The sequence below is a fragment of the Silene latifolia genome, chromosome 4 (genome assembly GCF_048544455.1).
Source record: "Silene latifolia isolate original U9 population chromosome 4, ASM4854445v1, whole genome shotgun sequence".
NCBI classification, from domain to species: domain Eukaryota; kingdom Viridiplantae; phylum Streptophyta; class Magnoliopsida; order Caryophyllales; family Caryophyllaceae; genus Silene; species Silene latifolia.
This window is the reverse complement of record NC_133529.1, coordinates 105532185-105559698: the sequence shown is the minus strand read 5'-3', so window position 1 is coordinate 105559698 and position 27514 is coordinate 105532185. Positions and strand designations below refer to the sequence as shown.

The 27514-nt window shown below is 39.1% G+C and overlaps 1 protein-coding gene and 1 long non-coding RNA gene across 2 annotated transcripts; one reads left to right on the top strand and one right to left on the bottom strand.

Annotated features, from left to right (window-relative positions):
* Positions 1-21113: 21113 nt before the first annotated feature.
* On the top strand, positions 21114-23851 carry LOC141653717 (uncharacterized). Its single transcript, XR_012547503.1, has 2 exons — positions 21114-21225; positions 21771-23851. It is a non-coding gene; the product is annotated as an uncharacterized LOC141653717 (long non-coding RNA).
* Positions 21543-24517, bottom strand: LOC141653716 (metal-nicotianamine transporter YSL1-like). The gene is made up of 6 exons (XM_074461558.1): positions 23954-24517; positions 23692-23864; positions 23511-23605; positions 23088-23412; positions 22873-22990; positions 21543-22780 (listed from the first exon to the last, which is right to left on the bottom strand). Exons 1-6 carry the CDS (start codon positions 24330-24332, stop codon positions 21852-21854), a joined length of 2019 nt encoding a protein of 672 aa, XP_074317659.1. The 5' UTR covers positions 24333-24517; the 3' UTR covers positions 21543-21851.
* Positions 24518-27514: the final 2997 nt, after the last annotated feature.

The following is a 27514-nucleotide window of genomic DNA, read 5'->3' as shown; positions in this document are numbered from 1 at the left end:
TGTGGTGTAGCCCGATTCTGAGTCTCGGGGTTACGGAAAGTTACCGTAGCCGTTGAATCGGATACGTGTTGTATTCGAGAGTATAGTGTCGGGTTACCGAAAGGCGATCTTGTACTTAAGCTAGGACTGATTATATCGGCTATGTGTTGTAGTCCGATGATTGTCGGGGTATGTGTTGTATCCCGATAGCGTGATGTTATTTAGCTGTCCTACCGGAGATCGTGGTTTACTCTTTATGGTTGATTTAGCATTTGTACATTGACAGCAGTCCGATACATCATTTTGGTCATGGGTTGTCCTCGTGCTTCCTTTACTACGATGTTGTTTTTGGTCGTAGTAAAGTGGGAGACGTTTTGGTTGTTTCAGTTCCGTTATTACATGATTTATTTTTCTTATTTATCTTTTCTATGTTATATTTGTTTTGTATTGTACTTATGTTATTACATTGTAATATGGTTGAGGACACTTGAGTTACTCTCCGCTGACTGTGACATTCATTTTGATGAATGACAGGTGACAGGTCGGTGGTATATGCTAGGAGTTACAGGACGAGTGGCTAGCGAGCGTTGCCAAGGCAACGATATACCCTTTTGATTATCGTCCGTTATTGCACTTTTGGAAATTTGGAGGGATCCGAGATCCCTTGTATATTTCTATTCGTATTATGCTTTTATTTGGTAAAAGTAGTAATTAGGTTAAATAGTTTTAAAATGTTTTCAGTGAACTCCGCGGCTATGCCTCGAAGTTTTAAAATTTTACGTATTTTCCGCTGTTAATTATATGTTTATTCTTTTGTATAACCGCGGGGGTTCACAGTCGCAACAGGTATTAGCGGCACAGGCAAAGCCGGCGCTTTTGATAGCGTCGGTATAACCCCTTACGACGCTATTTAGCGCCGCAAAAACTACATTTTAAGCGCCGCTAAATACCTATTTTCTAGTAGTGGTGCCAAAAATGAAATGAAACAAATACGATAATAGACAAATTTAGGTTATTACAACCCAAGTCTAGAAAGCGGGGAAAAGATATCCCACGAATAAACATGTAAGGGGTTTCTAAACTAGAAACTAAGGTCCAAGGGTTTAGTTCTCGCTAGCCCACACGTCTTCCCCACGTAAGCATCTTCACCACCTGTCATTCATGTAAACATGAACGCCACAGTCAGTGGGGAGTAACTCAAGGTTCTCCCAGCCACAATATATCGAAATGCAAGTAAACAACCACTTAATAAAAACATATTAATCATGCATCATATATGAACAACAAAGAACAAGAGAATATAATTGATAATCATGATGAGATAGGCATAATACTTCCTTAATGAAATAGGCATGATACGATAGAATAAACATGCGATCAAGGACAAAGAATAACCAAGTCAACCAACTCATATTGACACGACTCACAAGTGTAAGACCGACACCAAGTGTAGACAGAGTATCCGGCTCAGAGGCTACCTTTAAAGCATGTCTGAGATACCACACACAAGACTACATCCTAGACTCCAACCTCCTGGTAGGACGACGATCATAATACGGTCCTAGTCTAAACCTGGCCAAACTCTCGGGATGGACGATACCCGATTCGACATGTGGTGACCCATCCGCATCCAAGACTCGATACATGGTACACCTAACTGTGCCCGGAAGTCGAGTAACCCCAAATCGGAACCTTGTCACCTAACCGTGACCCCCGGTCCGAAGAGGCGGAAGGAGAAATAGCCCAATCCGGAAACATGGCACCTAACCGTAACCAATGGTCCGAAAGGGTAAATAAGGATTGTCAAGTCGTCACACAATGTAAAACGTCACACTTGAGTCACAATAAGAGTAAGAATGATCAAGCAAATATCATATGATACGGGATCATTAATGTCACATTCATACTCATGGCTTGCATCTCACCATGAGTACGGATGGGAACATCAATCCCGACGATCATATCGCAACTAGAGGGCTTATAGCTCACCTCTAGTATCCGATAGGACCAAGACTCTCATAAGAAACAATACAAGGCATTATCAAGAATATGACCCTTCACAAATAATTATTTAACAATAAATATCCCATACGTGTCTTATGCAAATAAATATTTCATTTTATAATTTATCATGTCGGCTAAATAAAATAGAATGAGTGACAATAATTTACGTTATACGAAATTACGGAATAAAATGTGACCAAGTCCAATTGACACATTTATGAGCCCAAAAAATAAATCATGTGAAATCCAATGAATGGACTAGGATAAGCCCAATAAATAAATCATGTGACAAACCCAACAGAATAAATAAGTAAATGAACGACATTGACTAATTACGTTATATAAAATGTGAGACGGTTATTTAATCATTATATAAATAAATCAATTTAGCGCCAAACGGTTTATAAACATGACTAGCCCTATTAAAATACCATACCACACCTATATGGCCCAATAACATATAATATAAAACAAGCCCAATTTGCCACATTACTAACTAACAAGACGAGTACATGAGCATATTTGAGACGGTAATTTAATTAATTAAATAATGAGATTCTAGAATTATAAAACATGAAAGGGAGATGTATAAATGAACAATGCTTTAACGGGTTGCGTTTTATAAAAAGAAACACGAGACGGAAATTCAAATATTCCAAGGAAATCCCGAAACCGCCAAAAACCCTTCAACTTACGACTCAAAGCAAAGGACTTGGGCAGTCAGCATCACGACCCAACCCACAGCCTTACACGGCCTCACACCCAACCACATACGCAGCCAAGGAACAGCCATAGACTGACCCCACTGCCACTCGTCTCACGGCTGCCAAACAGCCAGTGAACAACCCAAAAGAAAGAGGCGTAGAAACCGTGTTACATACACCATCGAGGTCACCTGAAACAGGCCACCAAAACGGACCCAACCAGGCCGTGAGTAGCCTTGACACCGCCACTACTTGACTACCTACCACCACCCTTCACCCACTTCATAACCCGACCCAAAACCGGTCCAAAACAGAACCCAAAAGATGCGTAAACCCGAGCACAACACAAACCACAATAGCCACCATATCGCCCATCCCAAAACAGAGTAATAAACCATCCAATACGGGCACTAAATCAGTCCCGCTTCCAGCACAAAAACCGTCTGAAGGGGCCATGAGAATACCTCACACGACCACCCTTCACCCCACCTTAACTTCCACCCCAAAAACTGCCCAAATGTACTCTGTATCACGCCTAAGGCCGCCCCGAACTCAAGTCGTTTAAGACGAAAAACAGAATACACACAACCGAACCATTACCCGGTTAAGACACCATTTTCAGACGAAATATAAGCCAAACCTCATAAAGAACGAGACTTTACTGCAACTAGACATTCCACACATGATTTTAACACATAAAACGACACAACAATAAGAGATGTCGACATTTGTCTAGTAACCTATCACTGTTACCTTATCTCCTCGAATTCCCGAGTAAAAACGTCCATAACGCGACCCTATCTTCAATCTTTAACTAAAAAGGAGGAAAAACGAGTTACATGAGTCACCGAAACCGAGTTGTCCTAAGTTGCCCATTTCGAAACTAAGTCAAAACGTAAGCTTTCTTACCTTAAAAGAACGAGGAAGGGACGAGGAAGCTTGGTACACAAATAATGGAGTTTGGTTGATAAATAAGGGAGAAAATGGGGGTTGAAGGTCGATGGGAATGGCGTGTTGCTGCTGCTGCTTTCATTGTTGTTGTTGTTGTTTTTGCGCAGGAAGAAGAAGAAAGAATGAGGAATAAAAGGAGGTGGGGAGTGGGGACGGGTACTTGGAACAACAACCACAAATAATATGAACGAGCTGTTGCCTTCATCTCCGCTGGTGTCAAGGCTCTTGCCCTCGACTACGGCACCGTTGCACCTGTCTCACGCCGGCCATCATCTTGTCGGCTGTCTGGTTTCCCGGTGTTGGGTTTTAGGGTGTCTTGTTACGGGTTTGCCTGTTGGTTTTTATTTGGTTTGCGGTCTTTACCCAACAGTTCCTTCTGCCCCTTTACACCATCAACAACCACCCCGGGTCGACCTTCAGACCGCACGTCACCGGTCGAGGGTGCTCGTTTGTTGGTTTGCTGTGTGGTGCTGTTAGGGATCTGCGACGGGTGCACGTCGACGGGGGTTGTCGGTTTCGAGATCTTTTCGTTTTCGGCTACTGCTTTGGTTTTTGTCGGCTTTGCTCGACGTTTTCTTGGCTGTCGCTGCCGTCGATCTTCACTGGCTGTCGTCTCCGGTCAGGTTCGTTGGGTCAAGGCTTTACTTTTGTTTTTTTTTTGCGGCTTTTCTGTTTTCCTTTTCCTCTTTGTGTCTCCTCGGCCGCTTTCTCCGGTGGTGGTGATGCCTTCTGCCCGATGCTTTTCCCCGGTCTGTTTGGGACGTGGGGTTTAGGGTTCAGTCTGTGGTGGCCGCTGCTGGTTTAGGGGTTCCTTGGGTTCGGTGTGTTGGCGTGTTGTAGCATGGTGCAGGTTGGCTGGGTAATTTGCAGCGTTGACTAGTTTGAGTTGACATGCTTCATGCTGCTGCGTTTTTGAGCATTTTTATTTTAAGTTTTATTTGGTGTTGAGTGGGTCCCTGCATGTGAGGACGAAGGCTTTTATTCCTTCTTTTATGCCTGAGCTTGTGCGGTATCATTGTCCCTTTTCGGGTCTTCATGCGTGTCGGGATGGTTTTGGTAAGGGCCTTACTAAGGCCGCATGGCGAAGCATTTTCGGGACCGACATTGTCATGAGGGGGGCGTTGGAACTTACACGTCGACTCTTCCGATAGTTTGACGGTTTATTCTAACGCCGAGAGTTCTTTGAGACGGATGGGGCTCTGGTTGTGTGGGGTATGTTTTAAAACCCGTACTACTCAAGCTAGATGTCGGCATAGTCGGGGTGATATTGTGAAGTATCCGGAGTGTTTTGATGGCCTCTACACCTTTCATATTTATGGTATTCCGAGACCTTTGGCTCCTTCTACTTCGGTTTCTTCTGATGATAGTATTGAGCTTGTTCAGTGGTCTATATCTTCGCTTGATCGTTTATTGTCGTTAGGCCTTCGCACCGTGAAATCTATTCCTCCTAAATGCCGTCTTGGGTTTGCTCGGGCTTTGAAAGGGGCCATGGATGATGTGGCTGGATTACCCGGTGATCTCTCCCGCTGGGTTCGTTTGCTTGTTCTACCGCTGTGTCTGCTTAAGACTTTTGCTCCTCGGAGTAATCATGAGTGTAGGACTGCTATTCGGCGTCAGCGTCAGGAGGAGAGTATTGCCAGGGCTATCCTTGCTTGGGGGGTCCCTGGGGGGGGGGGGTTCGCAGCTGTTGCAGGAGTGTTTTGATGAGGGTCCTTCTTCTTTTACTGTGGACGAGAATCTGGATTTGAGTGAGCTTAACCTCCGCCAATGTCGGCGGAAGATTTGTGACGGCCACTATACTGCTGCTGTCAGGGTGCTTTCTTCCTCTAGTGTCGCCCCCTACTCCGATGCCACTCTTGTGGCCTTGCGTGAGAAGCATCCTGTCGCCCCGCCTCCTTCTTTGCCTCCTTTGTCTGGAGATCATCATCCTCTGGTTGCCTCTTCGACGGTGGTTTTGGATATGATTCGTAGCTTCCCACGCGGTACTTCTTGTGGGCGGGATGGTTTTCGTGCCCAGCACCTTATGGACTGTTTGAGTGGCGCTGCTGTGGCTATCTCTGATGATTTGATCACTTCTCTTACTAGGGTGGTTAATCTTTTTCTTGAGGGCCGGTGTCCTCTTCCTCTGGGTGAGTACATTGCCAGCGCCCCTCTCACGCCACTCGTTAAATCGGGTGGTGGGGTTCGTCCTATTGCTGTTGGCACGGTCTGGAGACGGCTTGTCTCTAAGGTTGGTGCTTTTATGGTTGGTCCTTCTTTATCTTCATATTTTGATGGGCTTCAGTTTGGGGTGGGTGTGTCCGGTGGAGGAGAGGCTATCTTGCATGCCTTGAACCGGCTCATTGAGGCTCGGGGTGCTGAGGTGGGGCTTTCTATGTTGCTGGTTGATTTCCAGAATGCGTTCAACCTTGTTGATCGTGTGACCATGCTTCAGGAGGTCCGCCGTCGTTGTCCGGTTCTTTCCCGTTGGGTGGAGTTCTGTTATTCCAGCCCGGCCCGTCTTTTTTATGGGGAGCACTGCTTGTGGTCTTGTCAGGGTGTTCAGCAGGGTGACCCGTTGGGCCCTTTGCTTTTCGCTTTGGTTTTGCATCCCATAGTATGCAAAATCCGGGACACTTTTGACCTCACTATGCAGGCATGGTACTTAGATGATGGCACCATTGTGGGTGATACTTTGGAGGTAAGGAAGGTCTTGGATTTGATTATGGTGGATGGCCCTCGTTTTGGACTGCATCTTAATGTCTCCAAGACGGAGGTCTTTTGGCTCTGTTGAGGATCCCAGTCGGCTCCCGGGGTTTTCCCCCTTCTATTTCTCGGCCATTGCGTGGTGTTACAGTTTTGGGTGGACTCACAAGATTTGCCCTGGTTTTGGCAGTGAGATTGTGGCGAAGAGAGTAACTAAGACCATTGAGCTAATGGACTTGGTTGCGAGGATTGAGGACCCGCAATGTGAGTTGCTTCTACTTCGAGCCTGTACTGGTATTTCTAAGCTTTATTTCTCACTTCGTACTTGCTCCCCTAGTGTTTTTGGGCCTGTCCATCTTCCTTTTGATGCCGCTCTTCGTTCCAGCTTGGAACGTATTGTCACCGCGTCTGGCCCGGGGTTTGGGGATTGGCAGTGGCGCCTTGCTACATTCCCTTTTCATCAAGGTGGTCTTGGTGTCTATGCGGCGGGAGATGTTTTATTTTATGCTTTTATTGCGTCCCGTTTGCAGTCTGTTTGGTTTTGCGCTAAGCTCCTCGGCCCTTCTGGTATTGTAGCTGCTGGCCCTGCTTTTGATGATGCCGCACAGGTTTTTACTGCAACTACAGGCTCTGGTATTTTAGGTAACCCTAGTGAAATTGCTGCCCCCAAACTTATGAAGAAATTGGCAGACATTTATTTCGCGACGGTTGCTGCTGCCTCAGAGTCTGTTTTCACCTTGACACCACGACTGCTTGCTTTATGGCAGTCTCAGCAGGGTTCTCACTCCTCTGATTGGTTACGTGCGGTTCCTATCTCGGGGTTGGGTCAGACTATGAACGGGAGGACTTACCGTAGTGTGCTTGGGTATCGACTGGGTGTTCCGTTATTCACGGTATCTAGGCCCTGTCCTGCTTGCTCTCGGGTTTTTGTTGAGGATGTTTTTGGGGACCACGCTGTTTCTTGTACTGGTACTGTGGGCGTTAAACATCGGCATAACCTTGTCCGGGACACTCTTTTCGAGATCTCGCTTTAGATCCGTATTCTCGAAAGGAGGTTGATATCGGTTTGGTTGATGGGCATGGTGGCTCTCTTCGTCCTGCGGATTTATTGCTTTATTCTTGGGACGGGCGTGATGTGTGCGTCGACTTGACAGTTTCTTCTCCTTTGACTCGGGACTCGGGATGACGGATTTTGTGCCTGGCCGGGTTGTCGCGATCTTTGCTCAAAAAAGTGTGCTAAGTATGGGGATTTGTGCGCGGTGGCGGGTTATGGTTTCCTTCCTTTCTCTTTCTCTTCACTTGGGAGCTGGGTTCGATCTTTGTTGCCTTGCTCAGCGGATCCGAAATTCTCGGTATCTCGGGATGACGAGGGGCTCGGGTGGCCGCTTACATTTTTACTAGACTTAGCTTTGCTGTTGCTAAGGGTGTGGGAGCCCGGCTTGTTTCTCGGCTCCCCACCAATTTCATGTAAACTTTTGTTTTTCATTTAATGAAAGTTGCGCGCATCTTATAATAATAATAATAATAATAATAATATATAAATATATAATAAAGAGATATTTTTAAAAGTAGTGTGTAGGATGTTATGTGGGTGTGATGTGTTGTCGAATTCTGATTGGTCCGGATTAAAGCATGTACAAAGTGAAATGTGACGGTCTATAGCTTGACAGATGTTGAGACGAGAATTATTATCATTAATGTCTTTATTATTATCTGACCAAAATATGTATACATTTATTCTTGTATAATTATGACTCAAAGATATAATTTAATAATACGTATTTTTTGTATAAACGAGCTTTTATATAATACGTTTATAAAAATCGTGTTTGACATAAAATTAATTAAATTGAATAATTCAAAAATATATAATAAAGTGATTAAACGGTTTAATAAATTTTAAATGTCGAAATGAGAAATTCGCGGGTGTTACAATTAACATCTTTATACTAATTAATACCATAAGTGACCCGTTTATTTTAAGGAAACTCGTCATATTCTAATATTTTCTAAATTTATACTTTTAACCAATATTATATAATATTTACATTGAAGTCTCTTGTTCAGGTCCGTCACACAGCTAGCGCTAACGATTAAAAACTATATAGTATACTTAATTTGTATAAATTTTTTTGATTACATAGAAGTCCCTTGGTTTCTGGAATTAATGTATAATATTGATTGATGTAAATTTTAATTTAATGTTTGTATACATAGTAAATCTTATAGCTACGTCTTATCTTTCAAAAAACAAAATTCTCACGGGTTGTGTTTTAGGCGGGAAAATCTTGAGTTTTTCTTATTCTTTTAGTATATATAGGAGATTAAAAGGAATACTTTATACTTTATATGGTTGATATGTCTGTTATTTCTGGCTTTTTAGAGCTGAACTGAACTAAGCTGAACTGAATGGAGCTGAACTGAACTGAACTGAGCTGAACTGAACTGAATGGAGTTGAGCTGAGCTGAGCTGAATTGAACTGAACTGAATGGAGCTGAGCTGAACTGAACTGAATAGAGCTGAACTGAACTAAGCTGATTTGAGCTGAATATTATTATTATTATTATTATTATTATTATTATTATTAGAAAAATAAGAATAAGAAGAACATTAATAATATTAATAATATTAATATTAATACTAGTAATTATCCTAATTTGAGTTATTAACTAGGTAGCCACCATGAACCACGGTTAACCATCAATCTAATTAAATGAAATAATGGAGCACCGATTTGCTAGATTGTTGTTCAAAGTCTACATGTTTATCATCCTAATTTGACTCATTAGGTAGCCACCACGAAGCACCATCAATCCTAATTTAATTAATTCGATAAATAAAAATCGACAGGCCTTAATTTTATCTTTAACAAATATATAAAATTTGGTTGATTAATTAAAACTCAACAAATAATATTAATAACTGATAACAAGTAAATTAATTTATTATTTGATAAATTAGAATCCATCTTGTAAGTTTTAAGTCATTTGAGCAATTAAATTAAGTTTTAGGGAAAAATATTAATTTAAGAGTTCACTTGGTTCAGTTTTATGTGTAATTAATGGGTATAAAATAGAACGTTATGAAAAAGTGTAAGTGAAAGAGTAAAGTTCGTATATGAAAAAATAATTAGGTATTAATAATAGTAATATTAAAATTAACAATGTTATTAATAATATTATTATTAATTAATATTCATATTCATATTCATATTAATAATAATAGTATTAATTATATTAATATGAATATTATTGATTTAATAACTATAATATTCATAATCATAACAATAATGAGGATGATTAATTAATAATAAATTAATGATAATAATAATAATAGTAATAATAATATAAAAAAATAATAAACAACAACAACAATAATAATAATAGTAGTAGTAGTAGTAGTAGTAATAATAATAATAATAATAATAATAATAATAATAATAAAAATAATAATAAAATAATAATATTATTAATAATAAATATATAATATTAATAATATTAATAAAAACTATTAAGTTTAAGATTCGCAAAATTGAAATTGACTGAAATTAGTGGAGCTGAACTGAAGTGAGCTAAGCTGAACTGAATGGAGCTGAGCTGAACTGAATGAAGCCGAGCTGAGCTGAACTAAACTGAATAGAGCTGAGCTGAACTGAACTGAATAAAGCTCAGCTGAACTGAAGTGAGCTGAAAATAAGTCAGAAAGAACAGGGTATTAAGATAAAATATCTCTGTTACTTAGTAGGCTATGGCGGTTGCTTCAGGCTTTCGGCAATAATTTAACTACCATCAAACTCATACTTAAGGTAAGATTATTGGTAGTCTTGAGACAAGACTTTGGTAAGTCTTGAGATAAGACTCACTCAAGACTACCAATAATCTACCCTAGTCTTTACAAAGTCTTAAACTGAGTCTTAGAAATCCAAGACTCAACTTAAGACTTTGGGTGAGTCTTGACTCCACCTTAAAGAAAAATTATCCAATGGATGAACAACACGTGTCCTTTCTTTTTGTTAAAAAAATAAAGTGGAGTGAAAAAGTAGAGTCTGAGGTGAGTCTGACGGATAATTTATAAAGTCTGAGGTGAGTCTGACATGAGTCTGAACAATAAAGAAATAATAAAAGTTAGTGAAAGACTGATGTGGCAGAGTTTTTAAGACGTAGAAGGATTGACTGATAATCTCACACTTTAGTTGAAACTTAGCAACTCCGTCTCCTGTGGAATATATTAAATGAGTAGAAACAACATCAGTTATGATATCCCTACCTATGTTAATGTGTTGAGTTTATGGATTCAAGTACCTAAGAGGGGGAGGGGGTGAATTAGGTACTCTTTTAAAAATTTTAACTTCAACTTTATTGGATTAAAGTAAGTTAAGTAAACAAAAGAGATTAGATGATACTTTGAATAATATTGAAAGATTGAACAAGTATCACGATGAATGTTTGCTGAAGTATGAAAGTAACAATCGTTATCGTATCTATTTGTCTCGGTTTGTGGAGTATTATGCGGGCCAAATACGACAAGATGATGAACTGTTACTTCTAAGTTTAAGCGAAACAAACAAACAAAGTAAAAAGGCAAATGGAAATAAAATAAGCACTTGAACACGAGATTTTTGAATTGGTTCGGCAAGAAACTCAAGTGCCTACGTCCAATCTACTTTTTATTACTTTCCTTTAGTGATCTACTCCGAAAACTAAAAGACCCTTGTAATAAAAGACGCCAACCTACTCCGGTTGCAAAGCTAGTACAAGAACTACTCCGTTCTAGACAAGCTAACTCGCAATCTACTCCGATTGCCAAGAGTTAAAGGACTACTCCGTCCTAGAACTCAATACTCACAACCTACTCCGGTTGCCAACTCACAACCTACTCCGGTTGTCAAGAGTTAAAGACTACTCCGTCCTAAACTCTACTAACACACTTAAAATGTAACGGATCAAGTTTCCACTAACACATTCTTAACAAAGAATAGAGGTGGACAACTTTTACAAGATCAACACTTTTAAGCAAGAGAGTTTAGTATAGAAAAGCAACAGTAGCCACGACTGTAGAAACTGAAAGACACTTGAAGACTTTTAAAGGTTTTTGCAAATAAACACAACTTTTAAGCTTTAAGAACAATTTGCAAAGATGAAAGAATTATTTCAGAAAAGTCTTGGGAGATAATGAAGGAGGGACTCGGTATTTATAGAGGAGGTGAGTGAAGGGGGTTGCTAGGGTTTTGAAGGGTCAAAGACCTTGCATGTGAGGAGCAATAGTAACCACCCAAAAACTTGCACCAAAGAGGAGTCTTTTGCAAGGGTAAGAAAAGAGAAAGAAGGTTTGAAAGATAACCTTAAATGCTCATGCAAAATCAGAAAACAAAGGATGTGAGACAAGTCACATGATGACAAGTTAACACAAATATGGCAAAAAGCATTTCTTCTTTTCTTAAAGACCAAAGGATTGAATTTGCATAAAGAGGAAACATTTTGAAATAATTCAAACCACTCTTTAAAGACTACTACCTCCTTAATAAAATCTGATATTTATCTTTGAAAAATGAATCACGTGAAAGCTTTTGAAAGATGAAAAGGATCTTCAAGTTTTTACGAGTTGTGGCAACAATCCACTCAGCTGTTTACTTGTTAAAGCAACAGTCATCTGGACTGTTTCTATTACTCTACTATACTTAACTTTCTTGCTTGTACATTAGATGAAACACGACTAATTACAATGGGATTATAACAACTTCAACACTTCTTAATCCAAGCTTGATTACATCATTAATCCTGAAAAGGTAAACTAAGATAACACAAATCAAATGGGCATGTTATCATCAACATAAGGAACCCAACAAATTCCCCCTTTGATGATGACAAGCCCCAAACGAATGTATAAGCAATGTAAACACCTTGATTCAAGAATTTTAATAAGCAAGATCAAATGATAGAGAAGGGACAATATTACCTTACCAAGGACAAAAGCTAGAATCAAACTATCATGACAATTTTACATTGCCCCAAACAAGAATCAAGCTAAGAAGGTTAGACAAGCCATTAGTTTAATCAATAAGCAAGGAGATTTAGAGCATGAGTTTACCTTTTCCCCCTCTTGACATCATCAAACGGATAGGGATGTCAAAAGCATTAGAGTGCAGATAATTCACAAGAAAACACAAAAAGACACATGTAATTGTAACAAGGTAACAAGGTCAACATAAACGAAGATTAAACATAAGTTAATCAAAGTTCAACATGGCTAAAGATAGTTTAAAATACACCACCAAATGTCAAAATAACAAGCAAAGAAAATAGTCTTAGAAGGGCACAACAAGGTGGGACAAAAGATGTAAGGCAAAAGACAAGTGTGATTATGGGCAAATTTAGGGTGCGGAAGTTTGGTCATCATTTTGGAGGATAATGAAGAGGATTGAAAAAGGTGGAAGTTTGACAATGAAGGGCCGAGTCACAGTCATCTCAACTGTTGCATTGGATTTTGTTATATTGAAATCACCAAGGTATGCATCGATATACCTTCTCAACATATGATGAAAGAGCATCAACTTCTCATATTTTCCTTAGTACACGACATGTGATGGGGGAACATCAACTTCTTATATGTTGCTCCCATTTCATGAAAATTCTTGACAAATTTGATCTTGACCTTTGAGCATAGCAACAGTGGCATACACTGTGACTTCCTTTCAATTTCTTCCAAGTTTTTGCTTTCCTTCTTTTCTCAAGACCGTCGCATTTTTCAATTTCATCTATCTCGTTTCCAATAATCACTTTGACATTTCACATATTGCCTTCCCGTTTTTTTTTTTTTTTTTTTTTTTTTTAAACCAACTTCAATTTTTTAATTTCATCTATCTCCGTTTTCTAACCAACTTCCCGATCATCTCTTGATACATATGTAGAACATAGACCTTTGCGACGATGAAGTAGCTTTCTCCTTTCTTTTGTTAGCTTTCCTTGCCGGAATCGGTAGACTTAGTCGGATTCTCATTCAAATCAATTGGAGTTTCTTCAATTTCATCGACATTCATAGTCACGGTCTCGGTGGAGGAGCTTGGGACAGTGGTGAGAGGTCATTTTCACGGGTTTGATGGGTATAGGGGTATTGAATGACGTCTTGACCATGGTGGGTTAAAGGGTAGGTTAAATGGAGGGATTTGGGAGATGAAGAGATAAGTGGGTTGTGAGATTTCGGTGGGTTAAGGGAGTTTGGACGGTGGGTTGTAGGTAGGAAGTGGCCCAATAAATGTGGTAAGTAAGGTAGTTGGCCCAATCTTGAACATATTTAATTACTCGAAATAAAAACGCAAGGTAGCATATAATAAACGTAAATTTAGATATGAGGTTGAGTGATTACCGACTCACAAATACGGTGTCAATTTTTGGTCTAAACATGATGTCAATGCACTTAGAACACTTAATAACATATATCCAATTTTAATTTAATCAATTAAGGAATTTTGTAAAACTCACACTAAAAATCACGAGCTATTAATTAACTCAATTTCTAGCCTAAATTTCTCAAAATGTTCTCTTGCAAGTGGCTTAGTAAAAATATCGGCAATTTGATTTTCGGTCTTGCAAAAGATAAGTTTAATATGTCCTTTTTCCACATGATCACGAATAAAATGGTGACGAATATCAATATGTTTGGTTTTGGAGTGTTGAATAGGATTTTTGGAAATATTTATTGCACTCGTATTATCACACATTAAAGGAATGGAGTCAAAAATAATACCAAAATCCGAGAGTTGTTGTTTTACCCAAAGGAGTTGAGAACAACAATGTGCCGCGCTAACGTACTCACTTTCGGCCGTAGAAAGAGCTACCGTGTTTTGTTTCTTTGAGGCCCAAGAAGTCAAGCAAGGACCCAAGAACGTTGCAATTCCGGAGGTACTCTTTCTATCCACCGTGCACCCCGCATAGTCCGCATCCGAAAAGCCTATAAGATCAAAAGGACAATATAAGGGGTACCATAGGTAAAGATTTTGTGTTCCAATCAAATACCGAAGAATTCGTTTAACGGCTTTGAAATGTGATTCTTTCGGATTTGCTTGGAATCTAGCACATAAGCATACACTAAAGAGAATGTCGGGACGACTTGCGGTCAAGTAGAGAAGTGAGCCTATCATACCTCTATACACCTTATCACTAACATTCTTACCGAGTTTATCTTTGTCCAATTTGGACCCGGCTACCATGGGTGTATCATGAGGCTTACCATTAGTCATCCCAAATTTCTCAAGCATTTCTTTGATGTACTTTTGTTGATGGATCATGATTCCATCCTTTGATTGCTTAATTTGGAGCCCAAGGAAGAATCCTAGCTCACCCATCATGCTCATTTCAAACTCCGATTTCATTAGTTCCGAAAAATATAAGTAAAGGAGTTCATTTGTTGCACCAAATATAATGTCATCAACATATACTTGTACAACCAACAGTTCACTGGACTGTTGCTTTAAGAACAATGTTTTGTCAACGGAGCCTCTTTTAAAACCATTTTCAATAAGAGATTTAGACAATCTATCATACCAACATCTTGGTGCTTGTTTTAAACCATAAAGAGCTTTGTCTAATTTGAAAACATGGTTAGGCAAGTCATTGTTCTCAAAACCCGGTGGTTGCTCTACAAAGACATCTTCTTCCAAATATCCATTTAAGAAAGCGGTTTTGACATCCATTTGGAAGAGTTTAATGCCTTTGTGAGCCGCAAAAGCTATAAGCAATCGTATGGCCTCAAGTCTAGCTACCGGTGCATAGGTTTCATCGTAATCAATACCCTCTTGTTGGTTATAACCTTGCACCACTAGTCTAGCCTTGTTCCTTACGATTTCTCCCGAGTCATCAAGCTTGTTGCGAAAGACCCACCTAGTACCAATGACGGTACGATTAGGCGGTCTAGGGACTAAGTGCCATACCTCATTCCTTTTGAATTGATTAAGTTCTTCTTGCATGGCAAGCAACAAGTCCGCATCATCAAGGCGATCACATTTGAAGGTTCAATTTGAGAAAGGAACGCATTGTGGGCACAATACTCATTGAGATGAGCGAGATTGTTGAGGGATGATCTTGTTCGAATTCCCGAGTTGAGATTACTTGTGAGATTAGTGAGTGGATGAGAGCTTTGATGTTTCCACTTCTTTGGAACAATAGTTTCTTGTTCCCCCTCACCGCATCGATCCACATGGATCACGTTACTATTGGCCTGGAAGGTTCTTCATCCTCACTGTTTTGGTTTTCTTCAGTTCTGGAGGTAGAAGCAACAGTCGTTGGGTCTGTTGCTTCCAGAGAAGAAACAGTAGCAGAGGTGCTACGTGTTCCCCCTGAATTGCTAATTTCCTTTGAAGGCGACAGTCTCTGTGTCTGTTGCAATTCAGTGCTGGGATCTTCTTCATCCGTGAATACAAAGTCCTTTCGAACAAGACCAATCTCAAACTCGTCATCCTCGTCCTCATCATCATCATCCATGTTTTGTACCTGTCCAAGCACACTAGATTCATCAAAAATGACATGGATGCTTTCTTCAATTAACAAGGTTCGTTTATTGTAATTTTTATAGGCCTTGCTATGATCGGAGTACCCAATAAATACTCCTTCATCACTACGTGGATCAAACTTACCCAAATTGTTTTTACCATTGTTATGAACAAAACATTTGCTTCCAAAACATCTAAAATATGAAATGTTGGGTTTTCTTCCACGTAACGATTCATAGGGAGTTTTATTCAATATACTCCTTATCATGACACGATTATGAATGTAGCAAGCGGTATTTACCGCTTCTCGCCCAAAATTCTTAGGCAACTTACTAGTTAACAACATTGTTTTAGCCATTCCTTCAAGGGTTCTATTCATCCTTTCAACCACACCATTTTGTTGTGGGGTTCTAGGAGCCAAGAAGTTATGGTCTACACCATTGTCATCACAATAAGCACCAAATGATGAGTTTTCGAATTCGGTTCCGTGATCGGTTCTCATTGAAACAAGTTTTAAACCAAGTTTATTTTGAATCTTTCTTAACCAAATTAGAAACTCATCAAATGTCTCATCCTTAGAGCTTAGGAAGAGTGCCCAAACAAACCTAGAGTAATCATCAACAATGACACACACATAACGACTACCACCTCTACTTTTAGTTCTCATTGGTTCACACAAGTCGATATGTAAAAGTTGTAAAGGTTGAGATGTACTCATAATTCTTTTGGATTTAAAGGAACTTCTAACATGTTTTCCTCTAGCACATTCATCACATACTTTATCAAAATCAAACTTTATATTAGGAATGCCTTCAACTAAGTCAAGTCTTTTAAGGGTATTAAGAGTTTTTGTACTAACATGACCAAACCTTTTATGCCATAACCAAGGATCATTGTTCATTACACTCATGCAAGACATGGTGTGACCGGATAGAGAGTTCAAATTAGTTAAGTAAACATCTTTGACACGTCTTCCTTCGAGTATTAGTTCATTAGTAGTGGCATCAAAAATTCGACACATATTGGCACGAAATTCAACAACATTACCCTTATCACAAAGTTGAGAAATGCTAAGGAGATTATGTTTCAAACCTTTGACAAGCCGCACATTGTCGACACAAAGTAAGGATGACTTACCAACTTTTCCAATGCCAATTACTTCACCTTTCTTGTTGTCACCAAACCTTACCGTGCCACCATCAAACGCTTTAAGTGAGAGGAATTGGCTTCTATCACCCGTCATGTGACGAGAGCATCCACTATCCAAGTACCAATTGCGTAGCCTCTCACCAAGCCCTACACAAGATTAGACTTTGAGTTTAGGAACCCAAACAAACTTGGGTCCCCTTTTGTGATCAACATATCTTATGGTGTCTTTCCTAATCCATACTTGCTTAATTATTTTGATGTTCTTGTTAATGTCATGAAATCTTTTTTCACAAGTGTTGAGGACATGACCATTCTTACCACAATAATTGCAAATAATGTATTCGGGAAGACCAACATACTTTCTCCTTCTAAAATCGCTTTTGGCTTCGGATGCAACAGTCTGTCTGACTGTTCCATTTGAACCCCAAACCAGCAGTTTTGTTACATCTCTCGGTTTGATTCGTGAGGAAGTTTAACACGGTTTGACTTCCTTCCCATTTTTCAGTGATATTCTTAGCACTACCAAGTTCATTGGTCAAGTCATTGACACGTGAGAGGAGATGCAAATTCTTTTCTTTTTCTCTCTTGAGTTCATCATTGTTAACACTTTCAATAGACAACCTTTTCTCAACTATGAAGTCATGGGTGTGGTTGTTGAGTTTAGACACGAGATACATGATTCGTTCTTTGGACTCTTCATATTTAGACGTCATCTCATCAAGACGTTTGTTTAGATCAACGAATTCATCGGATCTATGATGAGGAGAAGATCTAGAAGTGCTACATTTGGGCATACCTTTTTGAAGAAAAGTAAGCCTATCATGAAGGACTTCTATTTCGTTCTTGAGACAAACAACCTCACCTTTTAGACAAGTGTTTTCATTTTCCAAACATTTAATCTTTTCATTTGACTTGTCTAAATCTTGGTCGAAGCAACAGTCTCGAGACAATCTGTTTTTTTAGGTCTACAATCTCAACCACAAGGTCATCCAATTCATCTTTGAGAGCATCTTTGTCCTTCAAAAGGTCATCACGTTCCTTGGTTAGCAAGGAAACTTGCATCACCAAAGTGGTGTTGACATTTTCAAGGTCAGAGACATCCGTGGGGATCATTTTAAGACACTCAAGTTCTTTAATCAATTGTTTGTTCAATTTGTTGACTCTTTTTACTTCATCATAACCCTCGGAGGTGACAGGTGACACTTTGCTCTGTTGCTTTCATTCATTTTTAAGGTTAAAGTTTTCTTGAGCAATTTCTTCAATTTCGTCTTGCATGACATCAAGCTTATGATTTTGTGAACGACACTTATCAAAGAGTTTGTCAAGAAGCTTACATACCTTTTCTTTGGAGTAAGATCTAACCTTGGCTTTTAGATGTTTTACCTCATTGTCGGAGTTCGAGTCGGAATCATCGGGGTGAGCCATAAGACATCTAAGATGTTCAATTTTGGAAGTTTTTGAGACTTTGTCCTTGAGATGACTTGTAAGACACATTTTAGACTCTAGTTGCTCCTCGATGAGTTCCTCATCTTCCTCGAGTCGACATTCCCAAATTACGGTCATGACTCTATGTTTGTAGTCCCTTTTAACTTTATCTCGTTTTTCCTTTGATTCGATTTCATCCCACTTGGGACATTCTTTAACTTGGTGAGTTTTATCACCACACTTAAAGCATCCCACGGTGGAACTAGGTCGTTTCCTAGGAAAACGTTTTTTCGAGTAATTATTATTGAACTTTCTATTTTCTAGATCATTGACCAACCCAACTAGATTCCTTGAGAACATAGCAAACTCGTCTTCCTCCTCGTCTTCTCCATCGCTTGGAGAGGACGTGAGAGCGAGACTCCTTCCCTTTGAAGACTCACTAGAATGCTTATCGAGATTGAACTCGTGAGCCATTAGTGATCCCATTAGTTCATGAGGAGATAGGGTTGACAAATCTTTGGCTTCCTCTATAGCGGTAACTTTGGGTTGCCACTTAGAGGTTAGACTACGAAGGATTTTTCGAATGATGTCCTCGGACTCAAAATTCCTTCCTAGACTTTTAAGCTCATTAATAATACAAGAAAAACGTGAAGAGAAACTATTTATGGACTCGTCCTTTGACATTCTAAACATCTCATATTGTTGCATGAGAAGGTCAATACGGTGTTTTCTTACTTGGGACGTCCCTTCATGGGCAAGTACAAGGGAATCCCAAATAGATTTTGCCGTAGGACATCCGGAGATTCGACTAACTTCCCCCTCACCAACACAACGTTGAAGAATCGACATTGCTTTGGAATTCTTTTCGGCAAGCTTGAAGTCGTTCTCATTGTAATTTCTTTCCTCTTTTGTCTTGGTGAAACCGTTAAGAATATCGGTTTCCTCAATGACAAGAGGTCCATTTTGGATGATGTTCCAACATTGATAATCGATACTTTTGATGTAATGTTCCATTTTGAGTTTCCACCATCCAAAATTCGAACCGGTAAAGACCGGGATCTTGGAGTGTTTCTCGGAATCCATTACCCACGAATCAAACTCTAAGGCGGTTAGCCTCGATCAAGAGCACGAGGCTCTGATACCAATTGTTGAGTTTATGGATTCAAGTACCTAAGAGGGGGAGGGGGTGAATTAGGTACTCTTTTAAAAATTTTAACTTCAACTTTATTGGATTAAAGTAAGTTAAGTAAACAAAAGAGATTAGATGATACTTTGAATAATATTGAAAGATTGAACAAGTATCACGATGAATATTTGCTGAAGTATGAAAGTAACAATCGTTCTGACTGTATCTATTTGTCTCAATTTGTGGAGTATTACTGCAGGCCAAATACGACAAAGATGATGAATCACTTCTAAGTTTAAGCGAAACAAACAAACAAAGTAAAAAGGCAAATGGAAATAAAATAAGCACTTGAACACGAGATTTTTGAATTGGTTCGGCAAGAAACTCAAGTGCCTACGTCCAATCTACTTTTTATTACTTTCCTTTAGTGATCTACTCCGAAAACTAAAAGACCCTTGTAATAAAAGACGCCAACCTACTCCGGTTGCAAAGCTAGTACAAGAACTACTCCGTTCTAGACAAGCTAACTCGCAATCTACTCCGATTGCCAAGAGTTAAAGGACTACTCCGTCCTAGAACTCAATACTCACAACCTACTCCGGTTGCCAACTCACAACCTACTCCGGTTGTCAAGAGTTAAAGACTACTCCGTCCTAAACTCTACTAACACACTTAAAATGTAACGGATCAAGTTTCCACTAACACATTCTTAACAAAGAATAGAGGTGGACAACTTTTACAAGATCAACACTTTTAAGCAAGAGAGTTTAGTATAGAAAAGCAACAAAGAGCCACGATCAGAGAAACGAAAGACACTTGAAGACTTTTAAAGGTTTTTGCAAATAAACACAACTTTTAAGCTTTAAGAACAATTTGCAAAGATGAAAGAATTATTTCAGAAAAGTCTTGGGAGATAATGAAGGAGGGACTCGGTATTTATAGAGGAGGTGAGTGAAGGGGTTCTTTAGGGTTTTGAAGGGTCAAAGACCTTGCGTGGAGGAGCAATAAGAACCACCCAAAAACTTGCACCAAAGAGGAGTCTTTTGCAAGGGTAAGAAAAGAGAAAGAAGGTTTGAAAGATAACCTTAAATGCTCATGCAAAATCGTAAAAACAAAGGATGTGAGACAAGTCACATGATGACAAGTTAACACAAATATGGCAAAAAGCATTTCTTCTTTTCTTAAAGACCAAAGGATTGAATTTGCATAAAGAGGAAACATTTTGAAATAATTCAAACCACTCTTTAAAGACTACTACCTCCTTAATAAAATCTGATATTTATCTTTGAAAAATGAATCACGTGAAAGCTTTTGAAAGATGAAAAGGATCTTCAAGTTTTTACGAGTTGTGGCAACAATCCACTCAGCTGTTTACTTGTTAAAGCAAATGTCAAATCCTGGACTCAAGCTTTCTATTACTCTACTATACTTAACTTTCTTGCTTGTACATTAGATGACACACGACTAATTACAATGGGATTATAACAACTTCAACACTTCTTAATCCAAGCTTGATTACATCATTAATCCTGAAAAGGTAAACTAAGATAACACAAATCAAATGGGCATGTTATCATCAACATAAGGAACCCAACATAATGGTCGTTGGTTCCAATCCCCCTCTGCACTTATAAAACCATCTCTATTTGCGGAAAATGCCTTTCAAGCAAAAGACCAAGAGTGGTATATCAACTGTTGTAGAGAACCAATGCTTCAGGTATACTTTGGCAGTATAGCTCATACCATAAAATCTCCATCAAAAATTTCCCCATATTCTTTAGGCTTGATTGATTTTTTCTCTTCTGTTTTTTTTTTGGGTGTGACAACTTATTGGAAACTGTGCCTGTGAATGTCATTTTTAACATTCATTGTTTGTTTGTTTGTTTGTTTTAAGAACTTAAATCCAAATTTGAAAATTGTTGTTTGTTTTACTGCCCAACTGACGAACAGACTGTTGGTATTTGTTGGCTCCAATAGAGACAAGTAATTGTCTCGGCAAGGTTTCAGTTTGTAAACATGATTACGGGGTACATATGATTACAACATGTGCTTTTTATCTGTCGCAAATGTTTTGCTCCAAACTGTGCTGCTATATCTGATATTTGCACGAAAGCCACATCAATGGATGATCTGTATGATGATGTATTACCATACAAACTATTTATATATCAAATCATCAATTCAGTAACCCTATCGGGATATATCTGAATTATTCTAATCTGAAGAGAAGATTATCTCCTCTTGTTTGCGACTTGTGATCAGTAAGTGCTGTCAAGCCTTGGGGGCAAAAATGAAAGGAAACAAAAAAAAACATATCGAGTAGGAGGAGTTAGAGCAGCAATACTAGGGCTTGCCGGACAAAAAGGTCATGCAGATGGGAGCATTAATTTTGGCCAAAGCAAGGAGTGAAGCAGGAAGGGACCAGAGCCCCTCCCCACAGATCAACCCGGAGGCCACAGCTGGTACCATCAACTCGGCCTCCTTGGAATTCATTTGGTTCCACAAAAACACGACCAAGCTTCCTACGCACATGTCTATGGCAAAGTACCCTCCTACCAAAAATGGGACCGCCATTACCATAGGAAGTGGCATCCATTTGCCAACCTTTGGGGGTATAAGATCTCTCGCCAAGTCAATAATCACTGCAAAGGCGAAGAAGCCATAACAAAGCTGCAAACAATGACGAGGCAAAGCCGAGAAGCCTTCTACCCCTAAAATGGCCATATTCCTATATATCAGCGCATACGGTGCTTTGTATTCCCCATTTGGATTTCCTACATCAAATGCTTTGTAAAACAGAAAGAAGCTCAAAGGAGCCACGACACAGCCGATGGCTGTGCCTATGGCCTGGCTAATCAGCATTGATCGTGGGGATGTTAATGTTAAATGGGCCGTCTTCAAATCCTGCATCAACGTACAAGAGACAAGGGCCATTGATTTAATGACTCCACATCCTACAAGTCCTGCCACCACTCCATATCTTTTCCCGGCTAAACCGGCGAGCACAAAGAGAGCTACTTTACCATAGTTGTAGGCCATGTTCATATCTGTTAGTCCTGCTCCATATGCATTGCAGAAGGCCAAAGACGGAGCTAGAATGTAAGCTACGACAATATAATACCATTTAATTTCATGAAACATGATGGGAAGGGCAATGACCGAGATTATGGAGAAAACGAGGTAACCACTCCCTGCTATCCACATAGGTATGCTTTCTCTTTCAAACAATTCGTTCTGTTTTAGGATGCTGCTTGTAGCTTTGGTTTTACCATCTGCCAAATGCAGGAAGCGCAAATAATTAGAATGAAGGGAAGTGCGGTCCTCCATACATGCTTGTCAAAAAAAGTAGAGGGAAGTGCAGTACCTATATTGAGGACAGCCTTGTGTTTCATTCTAGCATGGACGTTAATTAGGATGATTAACAGTACCTTGAAGAAGTTGTAGAAGCCATCTCCAAAAATGAGAGCAATGGAAATGAAGACCTGGAAGACACAATCATACATACATACGTGACTACTGAGTGGGATGAGCGAGAGTTAAAATGAGTAAATATATATATATATAAGGTGAGTGGGTGACCTTGTAGCCATTCAAACCCTGCATGCTGTCCTCTGGTAAATTGTGAGGGAACCAATTCCCCTGAAGCTTATTAATGAGAGGCCACATGATTCCCCAGGAAAGCACTGCTCCGAGGAGCAAGGACAAGCTGACAAGATGGGAACAAATCATGCCTGTCCCCACATAGGTCATGCTAAAATCAAAGTAAAAGGTGTGCTTCCATGCTTGCAGCCCAAATGTAGGGAACTGGTTGAACCCGCAGCTCTCTTTTGCTGCGTAGAACCACTGGAAGCAACCCCATAAGAAGCTCATTGAAAAGTACTTGTAAAAACCCCTTATTTGTTTCCTGCAATATAATAGTATATAATAATGCCACCCATTTTCATTTTTAATTATTTATGAAGAATTCAATTTAATACTTGTAAATCTCTACTTTCTCTTTACCTGGCCATCTGATCTCCTCTTGTATGGAATCCATTTATGAGGACAGCAGTTGCCATGCCACTTGGAAATACCAGTTTGTAGTCGATTATCAGTATCTGCAGTCAACTTGATCAATCAATATCACTACTACCAGTAGATTGTTAAGCAAGCTTTTCAGTTTGTTTATATATAGTTTTATTACCTTCCTAAGTGGGACGAGCACGAAGAGTCCAACAAAACAAACAACGAAGAGATAAGCAGTCATCCAGCCGATTTGGAGCTCCCTGTAACTAGCTGCAGTGTTCCCCACTGTGTTGACTCCTGCCAGCTCATAAGTGGTCTTGTTCAAACCCAAAAGGTATGACCCAAACCCACCTGCATGCATGTAAACCGGCCAAGTCATCAGTAAGGTAATTACTAACAATGAGTGATTTTATTGAAAAGGGATAAAGAAGAAAAGAAACCTCCAATGGCAATGCTATAGCAAGCAACAGCACAAGTCTGAATCATGGTGTTCTCTTGCTTAGTGAAAGGAAGAGGACGAAAGCCAGCCTTTTCAACGATCTTAGACCAAGTCCTAATGAATACGAAAGCAAGCAGAGCAGCAGAGACGTTGAGATTCGGGCTGAGACCGGTGGTGAGGTTAAGCTTCATAGCTATGATGCTGTATATCACACCTAGCACTCCACTAGCCACAACCCCTCTGATGGTCACCTGTTTAGTCCACGGTGGAAGCCTCGTTACTTCTTCTTCTTTTTCTTTTTCTTTTTCTATTTCTTCATTGTCTTTTTCGTCTCTCCCCATTTCTCTCTCCTCCATCTTCTCCACTTTCTCCATCAACATACAATTTTCTCTCTAATATGTAAATGTAAATGTAAATGTGAATGATCGTCCTTCCTCAACTGACTCACTCTGTTTACTTATATAGAGAATACTACTTTTCTTTATCGAATTTTCGAGATGGTCAAGTTGAAATAATGACAGATGAGTAGCACCTACGTACGTACCTTGATGTAAGCTGAATTGTTATTATTGTTTTGCATACAATTTTCAGATTCTTTGTTTCGTCTTGGAATTTTGCCTTTTATTTGTTTTATTCGGTGACATTTCGTTATTTGAATTAATAACTTCTACTGATTATAACAAATCCTCATGTACTATCCTAAAATAGTTTTTATCTCATATCGATCTCTGCAACAACTCGAGTTCTTATTTGTCTTTGGTCATTTTGTTGACATAAGATGAATGAATACTAGAGATCGAGTTATAATTTGGGTATACATTTGCTTGGATTGTTGTGTCTGAGGACTGAAGGCCTATTTGGATGTTGAATAATGTTACTCGTATAATCAATCGTATTACGCAACAAATGTTCCTTGGGGTAGGCAGAAAGATGCATATAAGATAAAGTGAGGGTTTGGACAAGCAAGATGCTGAAAATGACTCGAGTACTAGTACCAGTCTAACTAGAAGAGATATTATTGTTTGTAGCGTGTGGTTATCTCTCGTTCGTTCGTAGATATATATAGCGTAGCCACAAGAGTCGGTCAATACGATAAGGCACGCAGAGAAAAATCCAACAAATGGAGGAGAAACTCACAGTAGACGACATTACTGTCAATTATTAGCATCAATTATTATCATATATATTAGCATCTTAGTCAACTTGTTCAAGGCATAGATCCTTTAAAATTTTTAGGTGTGAAAGAGGATATCTATGAATGAATGAATGAATTCCTCGACGTCGATGTACGTGGGAGCTTAATTAATGTTACTGTCCAGATTAATAAGGTAAAAAAGGTAGTTTAGTTTAGGCAGGCAAGTGTATTTTATGAAAAGCATTTGATTTGGAATGAAAGGACAAATATCATGTGAAGGTGAGAAAAGGGATGAGGTTCTTCCGGCAGTGAAGTATATAGTATAAAAAAAAAAGGAAGAAAGGGACAAAAGAGGCCACAAAACAAAGCTCAAGTTGGAGTTGAAAACTCAAAATAGTGGTTGCTATTTTGGCAACGGGGTGGGGTGTAGCAGCATAGTAGCTACTGAATCATTTCACATGGACCATTGTGAATTTGTGACACTGCCATAACAAGGAATGATGTTCCACTAGTAACGCCCTTCCGATTAGACACACCTTCGCAAGCATACCACACGCCCCTTTTCTGCCCATTCAATCTCTATGGACCATACATCTAACAACATCTAACCTTTTCCCAACCCTATTTAACCAATCATTTTGCTTCACTTCCCACTTTTTCCCACTTTCCTCATATTCTTCAACCTATCTATTTTTAACATCTATAAAGTCGATTAGGAGTCACCATCCTATATCAGACTTGATTGGTATAAGTGGTAAAGATTAACACCAATTTCTAAATAACGGTCAAATAATTCACTTCTTGACTCTTGCAAATGAGAAACATACATGTAAAAGGTGTTCACTCATTAATAAATTGTTTTCAATACCCTAGTGAAGACTACCCTAATTATATATTTAGGGGATACTGCAATTTTATAAAATAAAAACAAAATACAAATAAATACCACTATTAGTTAGAAATTTTAAGGTTCGATCAGGAAATAGTGAAATACCATACTTATCAACTAGACATTGACATCCCTATTAGGCCCTTACAAAGGAGAAGTATTTGATAAGAATATCTTTCCAAATAATATCATATTATCTTGTAATTATATTATTCCATATTTTATGTTAAGTATTATATTGTAATCTTTGTAGTTGACTAAATCTCATGATCCTTTGTAATATATTACGGCAAGATTATAGGGCTAGGGTAGTTGTTCCTCTTGTATATATACTCTACACTGTAATTGATAATGCTTATGCAATTCTCAATGATAAAAACTGTTCTCTTATATTTTCTCTTAATTCTATCATGGTATCGAGCGCTCGTGCTTCTTGATGAGGGTAACACCTCAGAGTAGATCCTTAGATCGGAAGTCAACCCACCCACCCACCCAAAACCCGACTTTGCTCTGCTATCGACCGTCTTCCGCTGCCATCACCTGAGAATTGCATCAAAAATATGCTATCACTTTCGACCAAAATTCGCACCAACCAACAACAATAATAATAATAATAATAATAATAATAATAATAATAATAATAATTATTATTATTATTATGACCATATAAAACTCCATGTCTCCTAGGCATCTTGCCAATACGGCAAACCCAAACTCAGCTACTCCATGATGTTAAATCCGATACTATGGCACCACCCTTCCCGCCATCACCACTTAACAACCACCCTCGTGATATAAACTATCATCTTAACTAAAAACACCCGTCTCAAGCCTTGCTTATCCAAACCCACAATATTCTATCTTTAACGTGGTCCACGTTAAATGATCATCCCCACCCCTAATTTTGGTCTTGGCAAATCTCAAAATAGGGGGCCTTGACTTTTGACTTACTGCGCATTCACCCGTCTTCAGAGAACCTCTCATAGATCTTCTCTCATGAAAATTATACGTGCATCTCCAAAATCACAAGCCCACAATTAATTTATGCTTAAACCATTCTTCACACTACCGTATCATAATTAATTTATATTTAAACCAATTCTTCACACTACCAACCATATCATCTTCATATTATACACTACCCATCATAAAATCTTATGATACACCAACATCAACACCCGCACCAATATTATGGTCACAACCATCCCGACCACCACTAAACTGACCCCAAACCAATTACTAAACCTCAGAGCCACCCTTATGGTCATCATCAAAAACCCTTAAGCTTTACTCTTTTTGATATTACAAACTTTATACTATTAACCATCTTTCCTCTTCTGCTTTTTAATTCTTTCTTGTACCATACATGACAACAAATTGTCATGAAACCTCTCACCAAACTCAACTTTTTGGTCACCACCCTCTTAGGCTCTTAGCCAGTAGTAATATTTACTCAAAAAAAAAAACACAATAAGTCAATGACAACCCACGGTGAACATGCCATCTCCAAAACTCATGCATTTGCACATTTATATCCA

Bases quoted from the DNA above. Each gene is read 5' to 3' on its own strand.
- LOC141653716 (XM_074461558.1), bottom strand. From the start codon at position 24,332: ATGTTGATGGAGAAAGTGGAGAAGATGGAGGAGAGAGAAATGGGGAGA. The intron at 22,991-23,087 runs GTCACCCACTCA...TGTGTCTTCCAG, and splicing joins AGGGTTTGAATGGCTACAAG to GTCTTCATTTCCATTGCTCT. The intron at 22,781-22,872 runs GTACTGCACTTC...TGCATTTGGCAG, and splicing joins CAAGGCTGTCCTCAATATAG to ATGGTAAAACCAAAGCTACA.